The following is a 21,700-nucleotide window of genomic DNA, read 5'->3' on the forward strand; positions in this document are numbered from 1 at the left end:
TCTCCAAGGGGAGTGGATTGTAAGATCTCACATCGGTTGGAGAGGAAAACGAAGCATTCCTTACAAATGTGTGAAAATCGACGCGTTTTAAAAGCGTTAAGAGGAAGACCTAAAGAAGACAATATGTATTAGCTTGGGCTTGGGATGTTACAAATGACAGTAAGGATGTTGGGGTCCACAAGGGGGTGAATTGTAAGATCCCATATCGATTAGGTGTGCCGGCGCGGATACTGGGTCGGACCCAAAGTATTAGGGCAAGGCGGAAAAAGGAAGGACAGAGCCGTACAGATTGAGGGATGCAAGTAGATGTGTGTCAGTGTGAAACAAGAATCAATAGGTCTCGAGTTAGGGTACTGCAACCATCTGGACTAATCCAACTTTTAAACGCAATATTAAGTGGCCCTATCTGTCTCAGCGTGTGGGACGCCAGATAGGGATGTGAGGGATGTAAAAATGATAGCGGGGAATTAAAGGGCACATGCATTATATACCCATCCTTTCTAACAACAACGACCAAAAGTGCAACTTGGAGTACGGTGCCCTTACACACCACATGCCCTTTCCTCTCACCGAGGTGGAGCTCCTTCTGCCTTTCAATACCCTACCCCCTCCCACAACGCTCACCCGCGCGCACATCCTCTCCCGCTCCATCCCTATCGATGTCTACACATCTATGTATAGCGATATTAATATAGCTGTCTGTAATTACGTATGTAAAAGTTAATATCTTCTTTTGTTTTCTAGGTTCCGTTCGAGAATGGTGGTCGTATGTCCACGTACTAGTCGTACCTACCATTTCTTTTTTTGGGGTCAATATCAATAGCGTCGTACGTTCGAGGATCAACGTAATCCGAGGTTGGATTTTTATTTTTACTCTTTTTTTTTAATTAAAACATAAATGGAAAAAATATATAAATAGTAGATTTATCTTATTATATAAAACAAAATTATCGTCAAATATGATAAATATAAATTTGTGTGTATGTATGACTAAGTGAATGATGTAAACCGTTCGATAAAGATACTTGATATCGATTGATAATAACATATATTATATTGCAAAAAAAATTGTTAAATTGTAAATTTTATCCAATAATTTTGAGAAAATTATAATTTGATCCCTATATTTTGATAAAATTCTATAATTGGATAGAATTATAACCTTCTAAACTATAAAAACTATTTAATTTCTCGCATTTTTTAGTTACCGAAATTGAAACATATTTTGAAAATGACAACCAACACAATAATTCATTTCAATAAAAAAATTTAAAGATACGGATAAGATTGGTTTCGAAATTAGGAAAAAAAAATGGTCTCCTCTTAAAAATATGTCACAATCACTGTTTAAATATAAAAAGCTCCGAGTAGCTAATTTCTAACCAAAAAAACCCCTTTGCTAACTTTTTCTCTTCAATCGGACGCGATTGCTACTCTGGGTCGCGTCACGATCTTATAATGGAAGTTTTTCGACTTTCTTAAGATAGTGCAGAAGGTCTTTAGGGTCAGTTCGCATCCCCCGACTCAACATCGAAGTGGTCTTGTGCACGACCATCATCTTGCTAGGTCTGAGCCGGCTGCTGTTACAGAATTAGACTCCTTCCCCTTCCTAACTACTAATAAGATCGCTCCAAAATTGATGACGTTTGTTCTCTTTGATACCGTCTGTCTTGACGCTCTCCCCCTTTAATCATTTTGTAAAAAGGCGAACTTTGGCTAACTAGAAAGCAAACCCACTCTAGGTTGTGACAACTTCCTACTACGGATAAGTATATAAGAAATTAAAATGCTTCGTAACGAAGGTTTCTAGATCCACTTGTGTATGGTCAAAGCACGTGTCGAATTTGATTTGATTATAAAAAACCATATATTAAATTTATGACCTAAGAAATATGTGACGTTTTTGATGAATTATATGATGAACCAAAGTTTATATTATAAAGAAGGAAATTGATGCATGCAATTTGTTACGTAAAATAATTAAAATAGAAATATATTTAACCAAAAAAGGCGAAACCAAAACAAAAGCAGCTGGGGGATGCCACGTAGAAAGGCAAACCAAGAAAACGATGTCGTTTAGCTTAAAAAAAAACTCCATTACCCCGAAAGTTTCCGTCAATTGCAATCCCACCCAAAGCCCATTTTATTTGACCTAATCAACAGGGAGAGCGTGGAGCCAATAAGACTGCTCCACGTGTATAATAATTCATAAGGGAAAAAGCTTGAGAGGCATGATATGAAAAGAAGAAACAAAAAAGGAGTTGCTTTGATTTGGTGTTGGATATTTTTTAGAATTAATTGACAAAAAAAATTTAAAAAGTTTGGATTTTTTCTTTTCCTCTTCTTTTTGTTCTTGAGTTTTTGTTTTGCTTGGTTGTTAAGTACTTGGATGTTACGTTTCGTATGACGTTCGGTTCAAACCATTAAAAAAGTGAGTTCCATTACTTAATTTCTTTTTATGATTTAACGTACGCTTAAATCCATGTTGCATTAGATATAGACTATTATTTGAATTGAAGAAGAAAGGATCGAGAATGTTATTTTGTGAAATTCTACGTCAGTTGGAGAGGTAAACGAATAGGATGTGGAAACCTCTCTCCAACGTACTCGTTTTTAGGGGGAAACCCAGAAAGAAAAAAGAAAAAAAAGAGCCCGAGGACAATATCTACTCGAGAACCTGTCTTGAACATAATTAGAAATCTTTGATCAAACTCAAAAATATGGGGTGAGAGAGGAGAGAAAAACACGTGCCCCACTCTTTCATTCGGAAGGGGAGAGACGTGACTCAGTACTTTCCACTGGGCGAGAGGTGTAGCTACTCGCTCATTAATCACGGTGTTTAGCTAACTTGCACTAATAGACTCTTGTTGTAATGGGAATTAGACGCTCATTTGTTTATTGTAACATTTTTGTGTATACTATTATGATTTTAAGTGATCCTATTTTGTGTCGTGTGTTAGGAAGCATAGCTCCTCTTTTCATTTCAAATTCGAGAGTACGACCGATACGGTAGATTGATCTATGTACCTCTCTTATTACTTTCTTATATTTCTCGGATATAATTGGATCCCAATAACGACTCGGACACTCGAAAATTGAAGTGGTAAGAATTGAATAGGTCAAAAAGATTGTGGAAAGGGATGATGGATGGTGTGGTAGCTTTCTAAAAGAATCCAGAAAGCTTTATTTTATTTATAATCTTTTTGTGCCTGCCAAGAAATCTTTGAAGACTGCATACCAAATAATGATGATAATGATAATATGAATCTGAAGATGAAATTTTGCAGTAGATTCGCTTGTAATTTTCTCGGGAAACAAACGGAATTTCTCAAGATTTTCACGATCTTGCCGCAGGGCACTCGTGGGCCCCACCCCTCCGCTAACACCTACTCATACTTCTTCGTCCGTTCATATTAATAATTAAAATCTCATAAAATTTAAATATTCAATATTTATAAGTCATAGTAACATTGACATTGGTTATAAAAGTCAATTATTGTTAATGTGTATTGCATGATGAAAGTCCCACATAGACTAATTTAGAGAATAATCGTGTGTTTATAATCAAATAATACTCCCTCTATTGGTACGAAGTCTTTTGGAGAGAGAAGCCTTCATGAGAACTTATACTCAAAAGAGACAATATTTGTACTATTTATAAAAAGGGAAAATTCCATAAATTAGGGGTGATTTATGCAATAATTATAATAATAATTATTATTATTATTATTTGTACGAAACAAAATATTTGACCCAAAATTAGGAGTAGTGATATTTCTTTCCTTTTTAGATTTTGTAATCATCCCCAATTTCAAAGGAAGATGTCGAGCAGTGGCTGTCACGTCACCTTTTTTGTTTTTTTCTATGGGCAAATTATTTATGCTTTTCAAAAATAATTTTATTTTTTTATTTTTTTAATTGTTGATTGTGGTCTAGGCTAATTACATATATAACCTTTTCTAACTGAAAATTGTAAAACAATATAATTTTATTTATTAATATATCACTATAAATATTTTATTATTCTTTTTTTATAAAAAAAAAACATTATCCATTAACTTGTATTGCCCACTGGGCCCATGGGCTTACTTTGGCTGTGGAATAGTGAATCGGAAAGCCCAAAAGTATAATGGGCCGTCGGGTAATTTACTGGGCTTTGTAAGCTTGGGATAGGTGGAGTCTGTATAGCCCAACTGCGCCCATGGGCTTATTGGAGGCCCATGGGCTTATTTTATTATTCTTAAAAAACATTATCCATTAACTTGTATTGCCCAACTCGGCCCATGGGCTTATTTTGGGTGTGTAATAGTGAATCGGAAAGCCCAAAAATGTAATGGGCCGTCGTGTAATTTAATGGGCTTTGTAAGCTTGGGATAGGTGGAGTCTGTATAGCCCATCTGGGCCCATGGGCTTATTGGAGGCACTTGGAAGAGACGACTTCGAAGCTCAGATTGAAGCTGAGTTTGTCAATGGAAGCTTTCCATCGGAAAAAGAAGAAGAAGAGGAAATTCGAGAATGAAATTGAAGGGGAGAGGAGGAGATCGATTTCAAAACCTAGAGTGATCATTGCGGTATCCGGTTCCATAATCGACAACGCTCAATCCCTCGAGACTGCCAGTAGAGTATGCATTTTCTCCCTTATAGGCGAGTGTTTTTCGAGTTTCTCCCCCTTTCCCCTGTCCCTTGGAAGATTGTAATTTGTTATGTTTTCTCTTTGAATGATTTGATATCTTTGGTTCGAAGTTTGTGTTGATTTTTCTGCTCTCTTGATTCATTTTCGCCACGTTCAAACGAAGTGATGTGATTGACATTGGCACAACTTTTCTTTCTCCTAATGTTGTATGAACTTCTTCATAGTTGGCTGGTCAAATTGCTCGTGCGGCAACCATATTCCGAATTGACGAGGTCTCCATCTTCCTCATTTCGTTACTTGAAATTTTCTAGGACAGTCATTGGCTTCATTGGAATTGTTCAACTCAGGAAGATAGTTTTTGCACGTATCAGGTAGTGGTATTCGACAGTGGAAAGGAGTTCGGTGACTGACTCGGATGTTGCGGCAGCGAACAATTCTGATGAGGAGCAAAGTGGCGCTGCTTTTCTTATAAGATCTTGAAGTATCTTGAGACTCCACAATACTTGAGAAAAGCTCTTTTCCCAAAGCACAACAATCTAAGATTTGTGGTCCGACCTTAAATTGATTGGTTGCTTTAATCAACAAGAAGTAACATTTCCTGTTTTTCCTCTGATCTTCTTTTCATTGTAAATTTGTTGTAGGGGATGTTGCCACCGCTTGATGCTCCTCACCATTTGCGCAAGCATGAATGGGGTCCATATATCGAGAAGGTAAATGTTAGAAGTTTCTACTAAATTCTGTCATATAATGAGGCTGAATTCTCATATAATCTGCACGTGAATCAGATGCTTGTGTTTTAAAGAAGACTGGGAACATGTTAGATCTATGAATCAATTCAGTTCAGCGTCCAGTTCAAGAACATCACTTTTTTTGGCCCTTTTTCTTCCAAACAGTTTTAGCCATATCCGCTTTCGTGATTTCTCTTTGTGACAGCATTATTAGGAAATTATTGTTTGCAAAAACTCTGCCGAGGAATGAAGAAGCCAAATTCTAGTGTCTGCTTGATTTCTTGGTTTCCTGCCAGCAGTCATTTCCAGCTACCATAAGCTTTGTCCATCTCTTTCTCCTACAAATTTTTCTTCTTGGTATAGCATCAAGAAAGGTTCCCAGTGCCCAAGCTTAATTTTTTTGGTCGACAGTGTTGCATGATGCTCTAGTTGACTATATATCCCTAAGCTTCTTTTCCTCCTACGCTTCCTTCCTTTTTCTCAATGCCTAAGCTTCTTTTTTTTTTCTTTTTTTTCTTTTTTTTTCCTTTCTTAGTCTATTGAATATTTAATTATGTGTATCTTTTTTACTATATCTTTGGATGACTTCTGCTTCGTTATGTTGACATCCTTGGCTACTCTGTTTCTTCTCGTGCACATTACATTTTAGACCTCATTTTGTCATGTTAAACTTAGGTGTTACCCTCACACTCAAAGAAAGAGCTCCGGATGCTAGAGTAACACCAGTTGATGTTGGTCTGAGTAAGGTGAGGACATATATTATTACGGCTTATAAGTTATTTTAGTATTCGAACGGAAACAAAGTTGTCAAATTAGATTTCAGCAGATTAGATTTGAATGTTCAACTTCAGACCATGATTGTTAGAAACTGCAAAATTCATGAGCTCGCCTGGAGTCGGTTTCCCACATGGCTTGATTCATGATTGTTAGCGCCCATGGTTCATTTTTTATTGTAACAAAAGGCTTAAAAAGATAGTACGTCCTGCCCCTCAGTGTTGTAATTTTAATTGTCATGGAAATTTGGGCCGCTTTAATTCATGTTTTGTGTGATTTTCTAGGCCTTCTGAATATGGACAAGATTTAAATACACATCAAATATTGTATTTGGGAGATCTAATGGGTATTTTCTCATCAAATATAGTATATTTGTTAGTTGCTACTATAATATCTCAAAAACGTTAGAACAAACGTAATTGTCTCTTTTACTCCATTGGCCACCATGAAGCATTCATATGGGAATTTAAATGGTACCTAAATTCTGATGTACATACTTTGTAATTTACACAGGCTGTATATGTCAAAATGAAATGGAAAATAGAAAAGCTTGCTCATGTTGTGCAGGAAGTGGTGGCAAAAGGACACTCAAAGTCGAAATGAAATGGAAAGTGAAGAAGAATACGCAAGGATGAAAAATTGAGACAAGGGTACCGTGATGCAGCACAGAGATGGAGACGACAAAATGTAAGAAATGGAAAAGAACATAACTATCTGCTTTATTTTAACAAGTTTTATGGTAACTTGAAGTACAGGTAATAGAACATCCACTCCAATCAATATAAACAAACTTTCCAAGCTAATCTCCACTGAATTGGGAGGAAGATCCATCCTTCATCCATTCCTCTGAAAAAGGGAGGCAATGAAAACAAGGGATATAGAGATGCGGTTCATGGCAAAAGTTCCTGTCATCAGTGGTCTACACGAACACAGCACAATGCCTAAGCAAAGACCAAATAAAACCTACGGCTACAGACCATCTAGTACGTACCATGCTGGTTGCTTAAATTAGATAAAAGTCCCAAACTAAAACAACAGATTCCCCTCTTCAAACACTAAAGTTTAAGAGACACATCTTGCAAATGGCCTAAACCAACCTCTAGGTCTCTTGATCAACTTCAAGGTTCTTTAGTTTTGATCCCAATTCATCCTCATCGTTCTCGTCTGCTACGGGATCCTTGTCCTCATCCTCGTCCTCGTCCTCGTCCTCATTGCCATCTACCCCCTCAGGATCATTTTCATCCAAGGGCCCAAGCATATCCGGATGTTTCTTGAAAATATCTTTCACCTCATCAATGCCTTCATCAGAAATGAAATTTCCATTGATGTTCAGCAGCACAAAACCAGGCTTCTGAACCATAGTCTGAGCTAAAACCCGAGCCCCTGCCCGCCTTATTAAGTTAGTACTCATATCAACTTCTTTTATTTTGATGTGACCTTCTAGTGCCTTACTGATCAGGATAGTTCCTTCATCCTTCAGTTCATTCTCGGCCAGATTCAAGCTGGTAAGATGGGATTTTTTAGCTATGCAAGCAGCTAATACAGAAGCAGCTTCAGTTGTTATGTCATTACCAGCCATTTCCAAGACTTCTAGTGCAGGAGCTGTGTCCTTTAGTGCATTAGCTATGGCAATTGCACCTTCATCTTCCAAGTTCAGGTAGCTCAAATACAACTCCTTGAGATCTACATGGTATGCAAGGGACTTGCTCAGAGCAAATCCACCTTCCACTCCGAGCATGTTGTCTCGAAGATCAAGTTTCTTCAAGTTGGTACAAGTCTCGAGTGCTATACATAAGGCAACTCCCCCTTCTGAGTCTATCCTTGAAGAGGAGCAGCGGAAATCTTCCAACAGAGGAGAACACTTCACGATTTCAGCGATGGCGAGAGCACCTTCATCGCCTGTCATGTTATTATGAAATTGAAGGACTCTAAGCTTATCCGTTGAAGGAATCAACTCGGACACTGCCTGAGCAGCTTCCTTGGAAATGCCATCATTCATCAAGTATAGCTCCTCTAAACAAGTCTGTGATTTCAGGAGAGAGCCAAAAGCTCTAACACCTTTCTCACCTAAGGCGTTGTTTGAGAGGTTCAGAGACCTCAAAACGCTGCCTCCTAAAGCATCTGAGAACAATTTCATGACTTCTAGAGCTTCTGACTCTGTTCTTCCTGCAATAAAATCAGAGAGGTCCACTTCTTTTAACTGATCCTTGAGGGATACAAGAATGGGCTCAGTAACACGAGCTGCTTCTAAACCAAAGCTTCGGTTGCTAAGACATATCTTGGTATAAGAATTCCCTGGCTCTTTCAAAGGATTTAGTAGTTCTTCAGCTTCCTCCGCCTCAATAAACTCCCGTCGACCTTTCGAGATGTCGAAAAAGGTTTCACGTGGAGGACTAGTGATATCAGATCCAACCTCCTCCTTGTCTGCCTCGACTCTAGGACCCCTCTTAAGAACCTCGAGAAGAAGCCTGCTACACTCCTTGGCATAAAGTTGCACAGCAGCACTTCCATCACCATCAGGGTGGTTTTCATAGTTCTGATTAGCTGTAGCAAAAGCAATGTCTTCAATTCTCTTCGACTCATCTGTGGCCTCTTCCTTACTTAGAGTACCATACTTTTGGGTGAAAAAGGATTTGCTGGTAAGGTTAGATGTCATCCGTTCCACAAGCATATTCCGGGTATTGTCACTAGGAGGCCACAATTTGATCGACAATGGTCTACATTCCAAATTTGTGTTTACAAAGTCCATTATCAGAAGTGCTCAAATCCAGCCACCTACAGTGAATAGAATAGAAATAAACATAACAGAAGCGTCCAGTTCTTAAGAAAATCATAGTCACTAGATAATAGAGACAAGTTAGGACACACAAGCCATGAGCCAAAAAAATCCATAGTATCCAAACATATTACAATATCAGCAAAGAAACAGAGCTAAAACTTATTTCCAAGCTCCACCATGCACTCATCCAACCATTCTTGTAGTCCAATAAGAAGTAGAAACAAAAAGGATACAGATTGGAAGAAGAATTCCATATCCAGCTCTGCCTAAAACTTTTCCCTTCTGAACTATCTCTGTATTAACCTAAACAACAGAGGGTAGTCCACCAACAAGATAGAGTGACAAGAAAAAACATTACCAGAAGCCGATAAGTGTCAAACACACTTGAAAACGAAATGTTTTACTCTTGTACAATCAGAGACATCAGAGAACAAACAAAGCCCATTTTTCTTAAAATTAACCCCAGAAGATAAAAACACCAATTAGCAACAACTATTATGGATCTAACACAAAGCAAAGCTTCGAACACTTGTAAACGAAGTTCGGAAGAAAATGGAGGCAAACCCACAAACGCAAACAAGCAACAAAAGGAGGGAATGAAGAAAACCCTGTAATGAAAAGCAAACAGAGCAACAAGAGAAGAGAAAAAAGTGTTGTTCACCTCCTGGAGATGAATGGAGGATGTGAGCGAGTGACTGAAGAAGACGAGAGAAGAGGATAGAAGGAAAAAATCTAAACTAGAAGAGAGGGAAAGTTAAAAAGGGAAACATGGAAATGGTAAAATAGTGATTATAATTGTTGGGGCGAAGGCCAATGGTGGGGGTTTCGAGGAGGGCTAGCGTTTGCGTCCAATTGGCGGAACCCGAACAGAGAAGTTTTTGCAAATTTGAAGTTTCAGGCGGAGGATGGCCCCTTCCGCCAGGTTTCCATTTTTGCAAACTCGCTTTCAAAGCCTCGACTTTCAGCTCTTTTTCTTTTTAATCATCTAAAAATATACTCTCTCTTTGTTATGGGAGAAGGAAAAAATATGATTCCTAAGCATTTAAAGTGTCCCGGCGAGATCTAAAGTCGGTTAGAGAGGGAACGAAACATGTTTTAACATGTTTTATAAGGTGTTGAAACCTCTCCCTAACCTATGCGTTTTAAAATCTTTGAGTGAAGTCCGAAAGGGAAGACTTGAACAAGACGAGCTTGAGCTATTACAAATAGTATAAGAGCCAGACACCGAGTGATGTGTCAACGAGGACACTAGATCCCCAAGGAGATGGATTGTAAGATGAGAATTTTTGACAAAATTATGAATTCTAGCACTTTAAACTATGCATTTCAATCATAACTCACACTTATATTTAAATAATTTACAACCGATAAGAAAATTATATTTTGATAGATAAAATTTGGATGAGATTTGAGTATCAATAATTTTCATAATCATTTAACACACGATGTCAAGACATATCACATCAAAGCATAAATAAAATTGCTTTAAGGTAAACATTTATACATAGTTTTGATTTATTAAATGAATGTGTAGTACTTTAAAGAAATAGTTTGAAGTATTTTTGGAATTATTAAAAGCAGTGTCATTTATACATAGAAAAAAAAAAAGGCAATCATATGGAAATGGGCCCATGGTGCTCCAAGGAAAGATATAAATTATGGTTAAAATAAAGAAAATAATTTAGGAATCACATGAAATTTAATCTGACAAATGAAATTGTAATATGCATTCCATAGTTTTATTTAAAGTAAAATTACTAACAAAACCACACTTAAAGTAAATCAATTAAAAAGTTAATAAAACGGGCTTTGATCTTAATTACCTAATTGCAGTAAAAGTAATAAATAAATAAATAACATAACAAAATCAAAATTATTTCAAAAGATTAACCCACAGTCCAAAAAAAACCTGTTGAACCCCTGAAATTGATATAACCGGTGGTCAAATTTACAGTGTTCTCCAATTGAATTGTGTCTTCACAAGAGCTTAGTCATTTGGGAAGATACATCAATTCATAAAATAAATGCAATGCGTTTCAAGGATATAAGGTCGATGTGAGGAATGAGGTCATTCTATCTAGCAATGCTATTACTAAAGACTTTATACAAAAGATCAAAACCCTAAACTCATTAGAAGAAAAAAGAAAAGCCAAAGGATCATGAGCCATCAAACAAATTAACTAATTTGAACCTCATTCTAGCTCGCTCGGTTGCAGCAACCAAATCTACCACTATCTGTACATCCTGTTTTTTTAGTTAGAGATGATGAATGAATGCACGGTCCAGCCATCTACAACCGTGAGCCATGGAGGTTAGGCTTGGTCAGGGCTTTTGCAAAATAGTTGCGGATCTCGGGAAGTATGCGCTGAATTAGATGAGAGTGCCTGCAAATATTGGAATGAAGAATTGGCTTAGAAAAGGCAGGAGAAACCATATTTTTCTATCCATGGCCTCTTTAGGTGTATCTCCAAATGATCCATACGAGTTTAACTTACAACTTGCTTTAATAATCTTATGTAGGGGCTTCTGATACTGATATTCTCCATTTAAAGCCACTGGCACGATCTAAATCTAACAGTTTTAGCTTCCAAGTTTGTTACCAAAATTGAGGAACTTGAAATGAAGTTTTTTAAGGGCTTGTTTGAAGGTTTATAGGTTTTAAAATTGTGTTTGTTTTCTCATCATTTATCTAGGATATGTTTAGAAAAGAATTGAATTCTTACCCAAATTCTAAAAACAACAGCAAATTTTTTAAACTACTTTCTTCTAGCTTTCAAAACTGACTTAGCTTTAAAAAATACATGTAAAAAGTAAATAACAAAACATGGAACTCCAAGGTGAAAATATATTTCAAGGCTTAATTTTCAAAAGCTAAATGGTTATCAATCTAGACCTAAGTGGATAATTTGATACTTTGTGAACATATGCTTCAACAAGGATTTACAAGTTTCTTTTAAAGGCAGAAAAACTCAAAAGGTTTATTCAAGCAGGCAAAGGAGGAAGGACCGGAAAAGGTTCGGAGGCACATACCCTGGCATTGCGCTGAGTTTATCAAATTGTTCCAAGATAAAAAGGATGCACGTGTGCCTCAAAGATATGGCATTAAAGGCTTCTGAAAGTTCGTACATGCTTGCAACATTTTCCAATGATATATCCTGGCAGAAGTTTAAAATTAACATATATCATATACATATATGACAGCCTGAGTTACGGGAATAATTGAATGAGAAATATCAGAAACCAAAATTAAAAATTCTTAGCTCACCTGTGCAATGGTATATTCGCACAATCGTTTAAGTCCCTCCAAGAGATACTGATCGGCAGCTCTCAGGAGATCTTGTGCAATATCCAACGAAACATCCACAGATCCAGTGTAAACAAATCTGTAATGATAACTTAAATTCAGTTAATTAACATAATACCACTTGCATTCATATTCTGATAACTTTTGGAACTCGAACTTTTTTACCTCATCATTAGCTCAAAAACTTCCCATCTAATATTTGGAATTTCTATATCCTTTGCATCCTTTTCCTGAAATAATATTAAACCCAATCAGTGAAATTGTGCATTCTGAAGACTATTGTTCCAAGAAATTTCCAGTTTGATTAATATAAGTATAAACATGCTCAAGGATGATAAATATTAAAGGTATTACATTGTTCTAAGTGAACTATATGATCGCGGAAACTTGCAACATGCAGGAGCCATTATGACAGGTGAGACAAAACTACCACTCGCACTTGAAAGCATAGTCGCAAAGTTAACTAGAAACAAGGATGACAGAAATAGTTTAGAAAATATTGATATGCTCACCCGATAGCCACCATCAAACATTGCACGGAATGCATCTGAAGAAGCAAGCAAGCAAATTCTGTGGGCATGGAAGCGTCTTCCTGCAAATGTCAAATGGAAAAGGCATAAGCTGAATGAAGTCATTAGAAAAGCAATGGATCATAAGTTGTTTAAAACATGAGGAAAAACAATAAAGACCTTCAACAAGAAAAGTCACATCAGACAATGTAGAATTGTTCACATACTGCTCCCCAAGGTAAACCTGCATGACATGTCAGAATTTTAGTAATTAAGGGCATGGGATTCAGGTAAAAAACTTGAAGTAGAGAACAAATACTCCCAGAAACTGAAACAGATTTCCGAGGGATTCGTATATTTAGCCACTAAATCAAAGGCTCAAGGACCCATACCCATTAACTTTCTCTATTTCACAAAGCCAGGTTTTCATTCTCAAGCCAATGTGTAAAATATTTTTTCAATGACGTACGTCAGAAGGGTAATAAATCTACAAATATCCTACCTGTGGTGTTGGAGATGGCGGAGCGGCATCTACAGGAGAAAGGGTCATGGCTTTATTTGCCAGCTTGTACAGAGCAACAGCACCATCAAGCTGCTGCTTGAGACTTGAAGAACCAAGCAGGCCAAGAAGCAACTCCAGACCTGCAAAATGCAAATGTGGTTGTTCTACGATAAAATTTCCATTAAGAAAACAAATTTATCCCCAACTGCACCCTCAAAGGGGAAAGACTTAATGAGATTTTAAGAATATGACATGCCATTATTATCGATAAATATGGTCCTCTCATCATCGGGTGAACAAAGATGAGCAAGAGCAAGAGACACTCGTCTTTGCACAGCCTTCTCAGCTACACGCATTAGATGTAACAAGTGATTCAAGACCTAAGCAAGGAAAAGAATGTGATTAACATCTGGAAAGCATCCGTATTGACAATTGAACAGACTAAAACATCAGACATGCCAAAATCCCAAAACAAAATCAGGAAAGTCACAGCTCACCCTTCCATGTATTTTCTCCTCCAATCTCTTGACTGTCTTTGCTACACAATCTTTTGTTGCCTGAAACAAAATTGCCAATATATTTAAGTCTGACACTTGACAAAGCAAGAAAGTCAGTAACCACCACTATTGGATGGAAACTGTGGATAACCTCCAATAATACGTGCAAGATCAGAAGAGGTTGGGGGGGGTTGTTATTCAACAGTTCCAACTAGATAGATAAGGAAGGTTAAGTTACTTGCACTATAAATTCTCCATCTTGCAGCTTCTGAACTCCTCCCACTCTAATAAAATCAGATACATTATCCTACAGAAGGAAATAAACAATTAAAGTTTAGATTAAATTATGATCACAATAGTTCAGTAAGGCAGTATGATTTACGAAGCAATTCATGTTCAAGTTTATATCAAGATTAAAGGTAATATACCTCATTATCCGCAAGACCATAAAGAGCAAATGCTGCATTATGTTGCAAAGAACCATTTTTCGAATCAAGAAGCTTCAGTAATGGCATTAGACCACCGTTATGAGCAATACCCGCTTGATTATGAGTTTCCTGAAAATAAAAAATTCTTCTCAGTTTCAGCTAAGAAATTCACGAGACCTTGTCATTCATTCCTAAGAACCCGGGGGAAAAATGAATCAACCAAGTGGCAAAGAATAATGCTTTAAGAAAGCAGTATGAAGATTTATGAAATTTGATGTCGGGTAAAAGATAGGCTGTCTATACCAAAAGTAATAAAAAATTTAAGTTATAAACTTGGAAATAGTCCACCAGGTATGATTTTGAACGGAAGAAATGGAATGCAGTACCTGTGCCAATCTACCCAATGCAAAAGCTGACATTTCTCGTAGCTGTACATCAGGTGATTGAAGCATCTCAATTAAGGGTCGAACAGCACCCCTCTGTACAATGTGAATCTGAAAATGTTCAATGTGTTCAGTAAGAAAGTTATAAAAACAAGTATACATAACAGAAATTGACTGGTGAGGATATCTTTTGTAATAAAAAGAAAATATTTAAGGAAATAATATACCATAAATATATCACTCTTATTCAAACTTGTTACCCTGAAATAATAAATCGTCAATTTTTATTTACCTTACAATCTGAATCAGTTGCCGCAAATTGTCCAAGTAATAAAGCTGCCTCCCTTTGGCTCTCAGAGCAGCAAGAACTAAAACAATAGAGAAATGATTAACATGTTTCAGACTAATGGAGATCAACTTTTTCTTCACGGCATAACTAGTTATGATTGACAGAGCTACAACGGAATATAGATATAATGAGAAGATAGGCACTAGCATTCACTGAATCATATACAAAATATGTGACAAGATTCGTGAAGTTACACGTAATGAAGCAGTAAAAAATAAAAGATGTGACAAGAATCCTGAAGTTTACAATACCTGAGTAATCCAATAACAGGTTGCAAAGCTCCAGCATGGAGAACTTCTCTCTTTATATTTGGGGATGAGTGCACCAGATTTCCAATAACACCAACCTAAAATCCACAAAATCCATATTTTACAGAATGCAAACTGAATATATCAGTTTACTAATAAGCATAAAATATCCATGTTTATGACATGGAAAACACCCTACCGCTTCGTAATGAATAGCAGCATCCTCTGACCGAAGCATCAAAATGAGCGTAGGGAGAGCATTGCACTCAACGATCTGCCAGGTAGTAAAGATAATATATGAGATGCATATTAAACCTACGGTTGAACATCAAATTCACAGACCAATTACCTGATTTTTGTTCTCATCATTCTTAAAGGCCAGTGTTCGTAATGCCCCAGCAGCAGCTCTTTGTACCTTTGTGTCCGTAAATTCAAGCAATTCAACAAGAGGAGGAATTCCACCTTCCATCCTGAATGTTTAAATCCTCATCAAGAATGGGTTTCAATGACAATTGTAAAACTTAGAAGTTAGACAACTGACTAAGCATACCTAACCCGTGTTTTAATGCAACTATTCTCATGGGCAAGATTTGTAATAGCATCTGCAGCTCTACGAATAACACTATTTACAGCTCGAGAAGAACCTTCCCTGTGTCTCTTCAATAGCTCAACAAGGTGTGACAAAGCACCAATGTCAACAACCAGTTGCTGGTGCTCTGGCTGTTTAGAGAGGATAAAAAGAAGAAACGGATCAGAAATCATTAGAAGAAATGCATAGAGCATTGGGACTGAGATGAGGTGATAACTTAAACATGCATGCTAAAATACGTTTTTCTTAAACTTAGATGCACATGTCAAACAAAAGCCTGAGAAGGGATTACGCATCAGCAACAACTGTAGACAAGCAATCCCGTTGAAAGATTGCATTTATTCTGGCAACACCTTAGACTAAATGAACAAGAATAGGATTGTTTATGCCAAAATTTCAGGTCCAAAAAGTTGTTCAACGCTACTAAGTTAAGGACAGAAAATCCTAGGCCAGTATCTTTTCTTTGACTGAAAGAACGCGTACAAAGAAGTCATACACACTGTCGAGATGATAATAGGAAAACATGTATCCAAATAGAGCAGAATGAATTTGACCTTTACAGCCAGTAGTCCAAGCGCAAAAGCACTTCCTTTCTCAACCTCGTGTTCAAATGGCTTAAGACTGCGATCACCTTCAACAATAGGCGGTGCTTGTAAATGCTTAACTAAAGCCGGCACTGCTCCACCTTCCACAATCACGTTCACTACCTCTTCTGGCAACAACCCCAACAAAACACAAGAATTCCAATCAATTGACAAAAACACACAAAAAAAAAAAAAAAAGAAGAAGAAAATCCAAAGAACCATCCAGAACATGATCAACCACTAGAAACTCCAACTACCGAAAGAGACGAATAGGCATAAGAACACGACAAGATCGGAAGGGCGTTCCGGTAAATTAAAATAAATATGTATATGAGTGTACCGTTTTTAGCAAGCTCCGCAAGAACATGAGTAGCTCGCTTAGCAGCAGCTCGATCGGATTCCTTCCATGAAAAAGTGGAATTGAGAATTTCAACTTGAGCACTGACCTCGCTGAGTAACGCTCGCTTGGCATCCCCAGTAGGAACAGAGATCCCCCGTTCTTCCTCAAATTCCTCCTCCAGTTTCCGCTTGTGGCCTTTCCTCTCGGGAAGATTCTGATCTACGCGCTTCGGAAGCTCCATAAACAAACAACCAGAGGAGCTTGGAATAACGAGACGTGGAAGAGAGTGATCCCAATAACCAAATCTGGGGACTTGATCAAAAGGCGAGTGAAAGGAGAAGAGAGAAAGAGGAGAGAGAGAGAGAGAGAGAGGAGGTTAGAGGGTAATTTAGTAAATTCACACTGTAAATATTTTCAGATTTCCCTCTTCTTTTATCTTTGCCTCCCATAATTTCTTCACAGTTTTCCGTTCTGTCGCGCATTTAATCAAAACCGGCCGAAAACTTCCCCCGCTCTGGGCCGAAATGCTAACGTGCGCTCCCGCCCAAAATTACTATAAAGGTAAACCGCTAAAAGAAAGTAACTAACGTGCGCTCTGTCTAAGCTGGCCCACGAAATTTTAGTGGGCCCAAATGAATCCACTTTAGTCAACAGTGGAGGCCCATCTTGTTGCGACATGCTAATGGGCCTTGTATTTAAAAATTATTTTATTGTACAATCTCAGAAAACGATTAAACGGGCTGGGCCTTGTAGGCCCATGAAGAATCGGCCCACATTGTGTGACAGCGACTCGCAGTCAACGCCGGAAAAACAGTAGAGAAAAAATGGAGCAGCGTAATGGCATGTGAGCTGTCGCTTAGTCTTTAATGGAACGTCGTTTTAATCGACATGTCGGAGGTCCAATCTTACCGACTGGTCGTGCCGCTTCAGTCCCACAGCTGCTCCACATCACCAACCACCGCCCCGCTTCCCTTCCTATTAAACAAATGCCCTAACTTGTGGACGAAAAAACCATATACTAAATCAAAAAAATACCTTTTTAGGTTAACTTTAAATTAACTCACGCATACTAAATTATTATTATTTAAATAAATTTGAGACCGGTTAGACAAATCGAACTCTCCACAATGGTATGATATTTTCCACTTTGAGCATAAACTCTCATGGTTTTGCTTTGGGCTCCCCTAAAATACCTAAAACTCTCGTGGCTTTGCTTTGAGCTGCCCCAATACCTCACATGGAGAGAGTATTATTTGTTTATAAATTCATGATCATTCCCTAAATTAGCTAAGACCAACCGTATATATACTCATTTTAAAATTTATTGAGATGTCTCACTTTAAATCATTTTCTTATCTTTGACCTTTTTTTTATTCCAATATATATATATATATATATATATATTTTTTTTTTTTTTGACAAATTGGTCGAGTGTATAAATTATTAGGTCTTTATTTATTTTAATTTTTATTTTTAAATGTCAATGTGTGACAAATCATGTCTTTTATTTTCAACCATAGAGTACAATCAAAATGGAAAATGTCATCAAATGAGTTCCAAAAGTCTTACCTACCTTTTTCATGTACCAAATTGTAGGCAAGTTTGTTGATGTATAAATTAATTTATTTGATTTTTTCGGGAGAAAATATCTATGCAATTTTATTAAGTATTGAGTATATTATTTTCTCGATGAAAATTTAATAATTGGTTATCGAAGCTGATGTGAGAATTCAACCACATATCTACATCGATTATGAGCCAAGACATTTGATTGTGTTGTCGAGGAACTCACGAGACAGAATACTCATGTAAGAGTGGTGTTGTGTTTCAACACATTCTAATATTTAAATTAATACATAAATTAAAGTAAAATTGATATTAAGTTGAGTTTGTTAGGAATCACGACTCTTCCCTTAATCGAGGCTCAATTTCTTTCTCTGGAGCCCTCGAACAAAGTACACCCTTTATTCGACACTTTAGTCACTTTTTACTACACCTTCAAGACTCACAACCCTTTGTTCGATATTTGAGAATTCTATTGATATGGCTAAGTTTCGGCCATTACTCTGATACCATGTTAAGAATCACGACTCTCCGGTATGATATTGTCCACTTTGAGCATAAGCTCCATGGCTCTACTTTGGGCTCTCAAAAAAACCTCATAGCAATGGAGATAGTATTTCTCACTTATAAACTCATGATCTTCCACCAAATTAACCAAGGCGAGACTCATCCCCAATAATCTTCAACAGAGTTAAGGTAGCTCGTGTAACCCTCTCGATGAAACAAATCATTTATATTTTTACCTTCATTAACATGACCGCACCCAACCCGATAAGGAGATTATTTATTTATTTATTTATTATTTTTTTTGGGTGACGTATGGAAATTAGGGGTTGAATATATAATTTAAAGATGGATAATTAATGAATGGGCCAACAACCATAGCTGTTGCTTCACCATTTTAAAATAATTTGAATGAGCTGATTGAAACCCCGCTAGGTTCGCTGCAATTTCCTCCTTCGCCTGTTCATGATTTATCCTGCTCACTCTACTTCGATTCCGCACCGACATCCCAAAGTCAACTCAAAGTCAGCACATTTTACGGTCCAGATCGCGCTCATACCCACCACCTCTGGTCCCATTCCCATGTTATCGCCACTCCCCTCCAACTTCAACACTCCGCTATATATATATATAATTAATTAAAAAATATATAAATTTATTCGACCCAATTCCCTCCCGTTTTGCATGTGGCGTTTGCTTGAGAGGTGAGTAGTAATTATTATACGTTTTTAAATATCATTTTCAATTTTCCACTTTTAAAATTAATTTTATAATTACTTTAATAATTTTAAATCTACCACATTTGTTTAATTATTCTATTTTGTTATACATATAAATTTTATCTATTTCTTAAAGTTTTAAATGAACAAATATAAGAACTCGTCTTAAAAATAAATCGATCAAATTTTATTAGGACGTGACAAATGATTGATATATAATTTGATCGACAAATTTGGAGTTTCTTGCAAATATAAACAAAATACATCCAAAAAGTGCAAGCATGAAAGATCCTGATACAACATTAATATTACACAATTTTGTCATATAATTAATGCATTCTCTATATATTTTCATATGAAATAAATTAAACTATACTCAAATTGATATATACCCAATAGGGTTGATCGGATATTTCTTCCGATCGCTTGAAAAACACTCTTATCGACTCGAAAATTCTGTGAGAAATTGGTGGTGTTTTTATCGGGAGGATTCAGCACGAGGAGGGTTCGTCGGGGTTGATGGTGTCTTTGGTTTGGATTAGTGAGTTCTTGCAATGGGCAATGGCGCCTTGAATTGCACTGTGGAGTTCTTCCATAGACGACATGTCGGCGGAGTATGACAATCCGTAGCCACTGACAGAGCTCAAGCTCTGTACGCCTCCTCGCCGGAGCACGCCGGAGTGACTCGGTGATGACCGGGTCGACGATGGACAACTCGGTAGGAAGCTGCTTCTTCCACGTGGATACCTGGGTCAAAATCAAATTTGTTCTTCTTAAATTTTAAATTTTAAAATTTTGAAAAGTTATTATGTTTTTATTAAAATTTCTGGTTGGGTTTGATTTATAATTACAATTTTACCTCAAGTTCCCGGAAAATGAGAGTGAAACTCTGCCGTTCTCCTCTGTTTTGCCGGGATTTAACGAGCTATCTTTCGCCGATTCCGCCGTATGGGCCGCCGCCGTTGCGGAGTGGCAAGATTTGGACCCAATTTTGAGTTGGACTTTTCTGAAGCACTTCTTGATCACTTCCTTAGCGGTGGATCCAATCCCTTTGACACGTGGCGGCCTGGATTCCCCACCATGAGTACTACTACTACCAGTGTTGTTCTTCGGCTCCTTCCTGAAAACGGACGAGAATCTCGCAAACGAAAACTGCTTGCACTTTTTGTCGTGACGCTGTCGGGTTCTGAGATTAAGATCTGCGTCGTCGGAGGTGGGGCGGTTGGGGTCGTTTTGGGAGGAGGAGCGGGAGTGATCGGTGGAGGAGCTGCCGGTGGAGTCGCGGGAGGTGGTGGTGGTGGAGTCGGCGGAGGAGGAAGTGCTGGAGGAGGGGAGGAGGGTTGGAACGAGGGAGTTCCGGCGGGAGTGGAGAGGCAGAAGGTGACCGTTGCAGAAGAGTTCGTCGGCGGGGCAAAGGGCGGTGGAGGATTTCCGGGGGGAGATGGAGACGGTGAATTCGAAATCGGAGGAGGAGGAGGAAGAGAAGGAATTTTTGGGTGACGGCGAGATTACGGTGGCGGTGGATTTGAAAATCGGATCTCTGGGTTTCTCGATCATCTTCATCGGGAGAGAAAAAATGGGTGGAATTTGGATGGAACGTTCATTGATTATAAAAATTTATAATGGTGTTCGGAGCTCGACAAGTGTACATGTTTATGTCCCATCGGAGAGAAGCCAGTTTTAACTCTCTTAAACTTCTCGATCGGTGTGAGCTTAGACAAAACGCCACTCGACTTTGACTTTTGAGACGGTTAGCTTTGACCCATTACTTATAACAGTCGACAGGCATGTTATTGGCTTGACACCTTTAGTCTTATGTATGGGCGTATAGATCCTATGCTATTGTAAAAAAAATGTTTTGTTTACTTCTACAACCGATGTAGGACTTCACAATCTGTTACATGTTTATATTCATAACTTTGACATAAACCCATAATTGCTATGGAGTTTACCATCCTTCTGTTATTTATCTGGATCGAGTATATGAATTGTGTGACCTGACCCTTACTTACCCTAATTATTTCAGATCTAGAACGAGAGAATAATATTACTTTCTTCATTTTATATGTGGATGAATGTCCACGATGGAAAATGTACTCACAACACCAAAGAACGGAATTACACAATGAGACACCAAAATATTCACGTGGTTCAGATAGGAGAAGTTTCCTAACATCCAAGGCAATCAATAAAATAAAAATTAACCCCACACATATTTTAAAAAAAATATTATATCTCTAATGAAAAAGAAGTCCAATAAGTTCACT

At 37.6% G+C, this 21,700-nt stretch overlaps 3 protein-coding genes and 1 pseudogene across 7 annotated transcripts; 1 reads left to right on the forward strand and 3 right to left on the reverse strand.

Annotated features, from left to right (window-relative positions):
* The first annotated feature begins 4,405 nt into the window (after positions 1-4,405).
* Positions 4,406-6,938, forward strand: LOC111800046 (annotated as a pseudogene).
* Positions 6,838-9,997, reverse strand: LOC111799940 (RAN GTPase-activating protein 2-like). 5 transcript variants are annotated; one of them, XM_023683470.1, is made up of 2 exons: positions 9,576-9,997; positions 6,838-8,910 (listed from the first exon to the last, which is right to left on the reverse strand). In XM_023683470.1, exon 2 carries the CDS (start codon positions 8,882-8,884, stop codon positions 7,235-7,237), a length of 1,650 nt encoding a protein of 549 aa, XP_023539238.1. In that variant the 5' UTR covers positions 8,885-8,910; positions 9,576-9,997; the 3' UTR covers positions 6,838-7,234. The 5 variants fall into 5 exon arrangements, with proteins under 5 accessions (XP_023539238.1, XP_023539239.1, XP_023539242.1 ...); XM_023683471.1 differs by lacking the exon at positions 9,576-9,997 and adding an exon at positions 9,273-9,569; XM_023683474.1 differs by lacking the exon at positions 9,576-9,997 and adding an exon at positions 9,522-9,543.
* An 817-nt stretch (positions 9,998-10,814) lies between these two features.
* LOC111799942 (ARM REPEAT PROTEIN INTERACTING WITH ABF2-like) lies at positions 10,815-17,067 on the reverse strand. The gene is made up of 19 exons (XM_023683476.1): positions 16,648-17,067; positions 16,278-16,435; positions 15,685-15,854; positions 15,484-15,604; positions 15,334-15,408; positions 15,138-15,232; positions 14,830-14,905; positions 14,541-14,648; positions 14,155-14,283; positions 13,965-14,033; positions 13,727-13,786; positions 13,486-13,609; positions 13,230-13,369; positions 12,908-12,971; positions 12,731-12,810; positions 12,384-12,448; positions 12,180-12,297; positions 11,945-12,069; positions 10,815-11,298 (listed from the first exon to the last, which is right to left on the reverse strand). The coding sequence occupies exons 1-19, from the start codon at positions 16,886-16,888 to the stop codon at positions 11,205-11,207; spliced, it is 2,112 nt and encodes a 703-aa protein (XP_023539244.1). The 5' UTR covers positions 16,889-17,067; the 3' UTR covers positions 10,815-11,204.
* A 2,546-nt stretch (positions 17,068-19,613) lies between these two features.
* LOC111799944 (probable membrane-associated kinase regulator 1) lies at positions 19,614-21,232 on the reverse strand. Its single transcript, XM_023683478.1, has 2 exons — positions 20,293-21,232; positions 19,614-20,180 (listed from the first exon to the last, which is right to left on the reverse strand). The coding sequence occupies exons 1-2, from the start codon at positions 20,994-20,996 to the stop codon at positions 19,925-19,927; spliced, it is 960 nt and encodes a 319-aa protein (XP_023539246.1). The 5' UTR covers positions 20,997-21,232; the 3' UTR covers positions 19,614-19,924.
* Positions 21,233-21,700: the final 468 nt, after the last annotated feature.

This window comes from Cucurbita pepo, chromosome LG08 (assembly GCF_002806865.2).
Source record: "Cucurbita pepo subsp. pepo cultivar mu-cu-16 chromosome LG08, ASM280686v2, whole genome shotgun sequence".
NCBI classification, from domain to species: Eukaryota; Viridiplantae; Streptophyta; class Magnoliopsida; order Cucurbitales; family Cucurbitaceae; genus Cucurbita; species Cucurbita pepo.

Coding starts and splice junctions, on each gene's coding strand:
- LOC111799944 (XM_023683478.1), bottom strand. CDS start 20,996: ATGAAGATGATCGAGAAACCCAGAGATCCGATTTTCAAATCCACCGCC. Junction 20,181..20,292: donor TCATTTTCCGGGAACTTGAG/GTAAAATTGTAA, acceptor ATTTTGACCCAG/GTATCCACGTGGAAGAAGCA.
- LOC111799940 (XM_023683470.1), bottom strand. CDS start 8,884: ATGGACTTTGTAAACACAAATTTGGAATGTAGACCATTGTCGATCAAA.
- LOC111799942 (XM_023683476.1), bottom strand. CDS start 16,888: ATGGAGCTTCCGAAGCGCGTAGATCAGAATCTTCCCGAGAGGAAAGGC. Junction 16,436..16,647: donor TGCGGAGCTTGCTAAAAACG/GTACACTCATAT, acceptor GGTTGTTGCCAG/AAGAGGTAGTGAACGTGATT. Junction 15,233..15,333: donor CTGCTATTCATTACGAAGCG/GTAGGGTGTTTT, acceptor TGTGGATTTTAG/GTTGGTGTTATTGGAAATCT.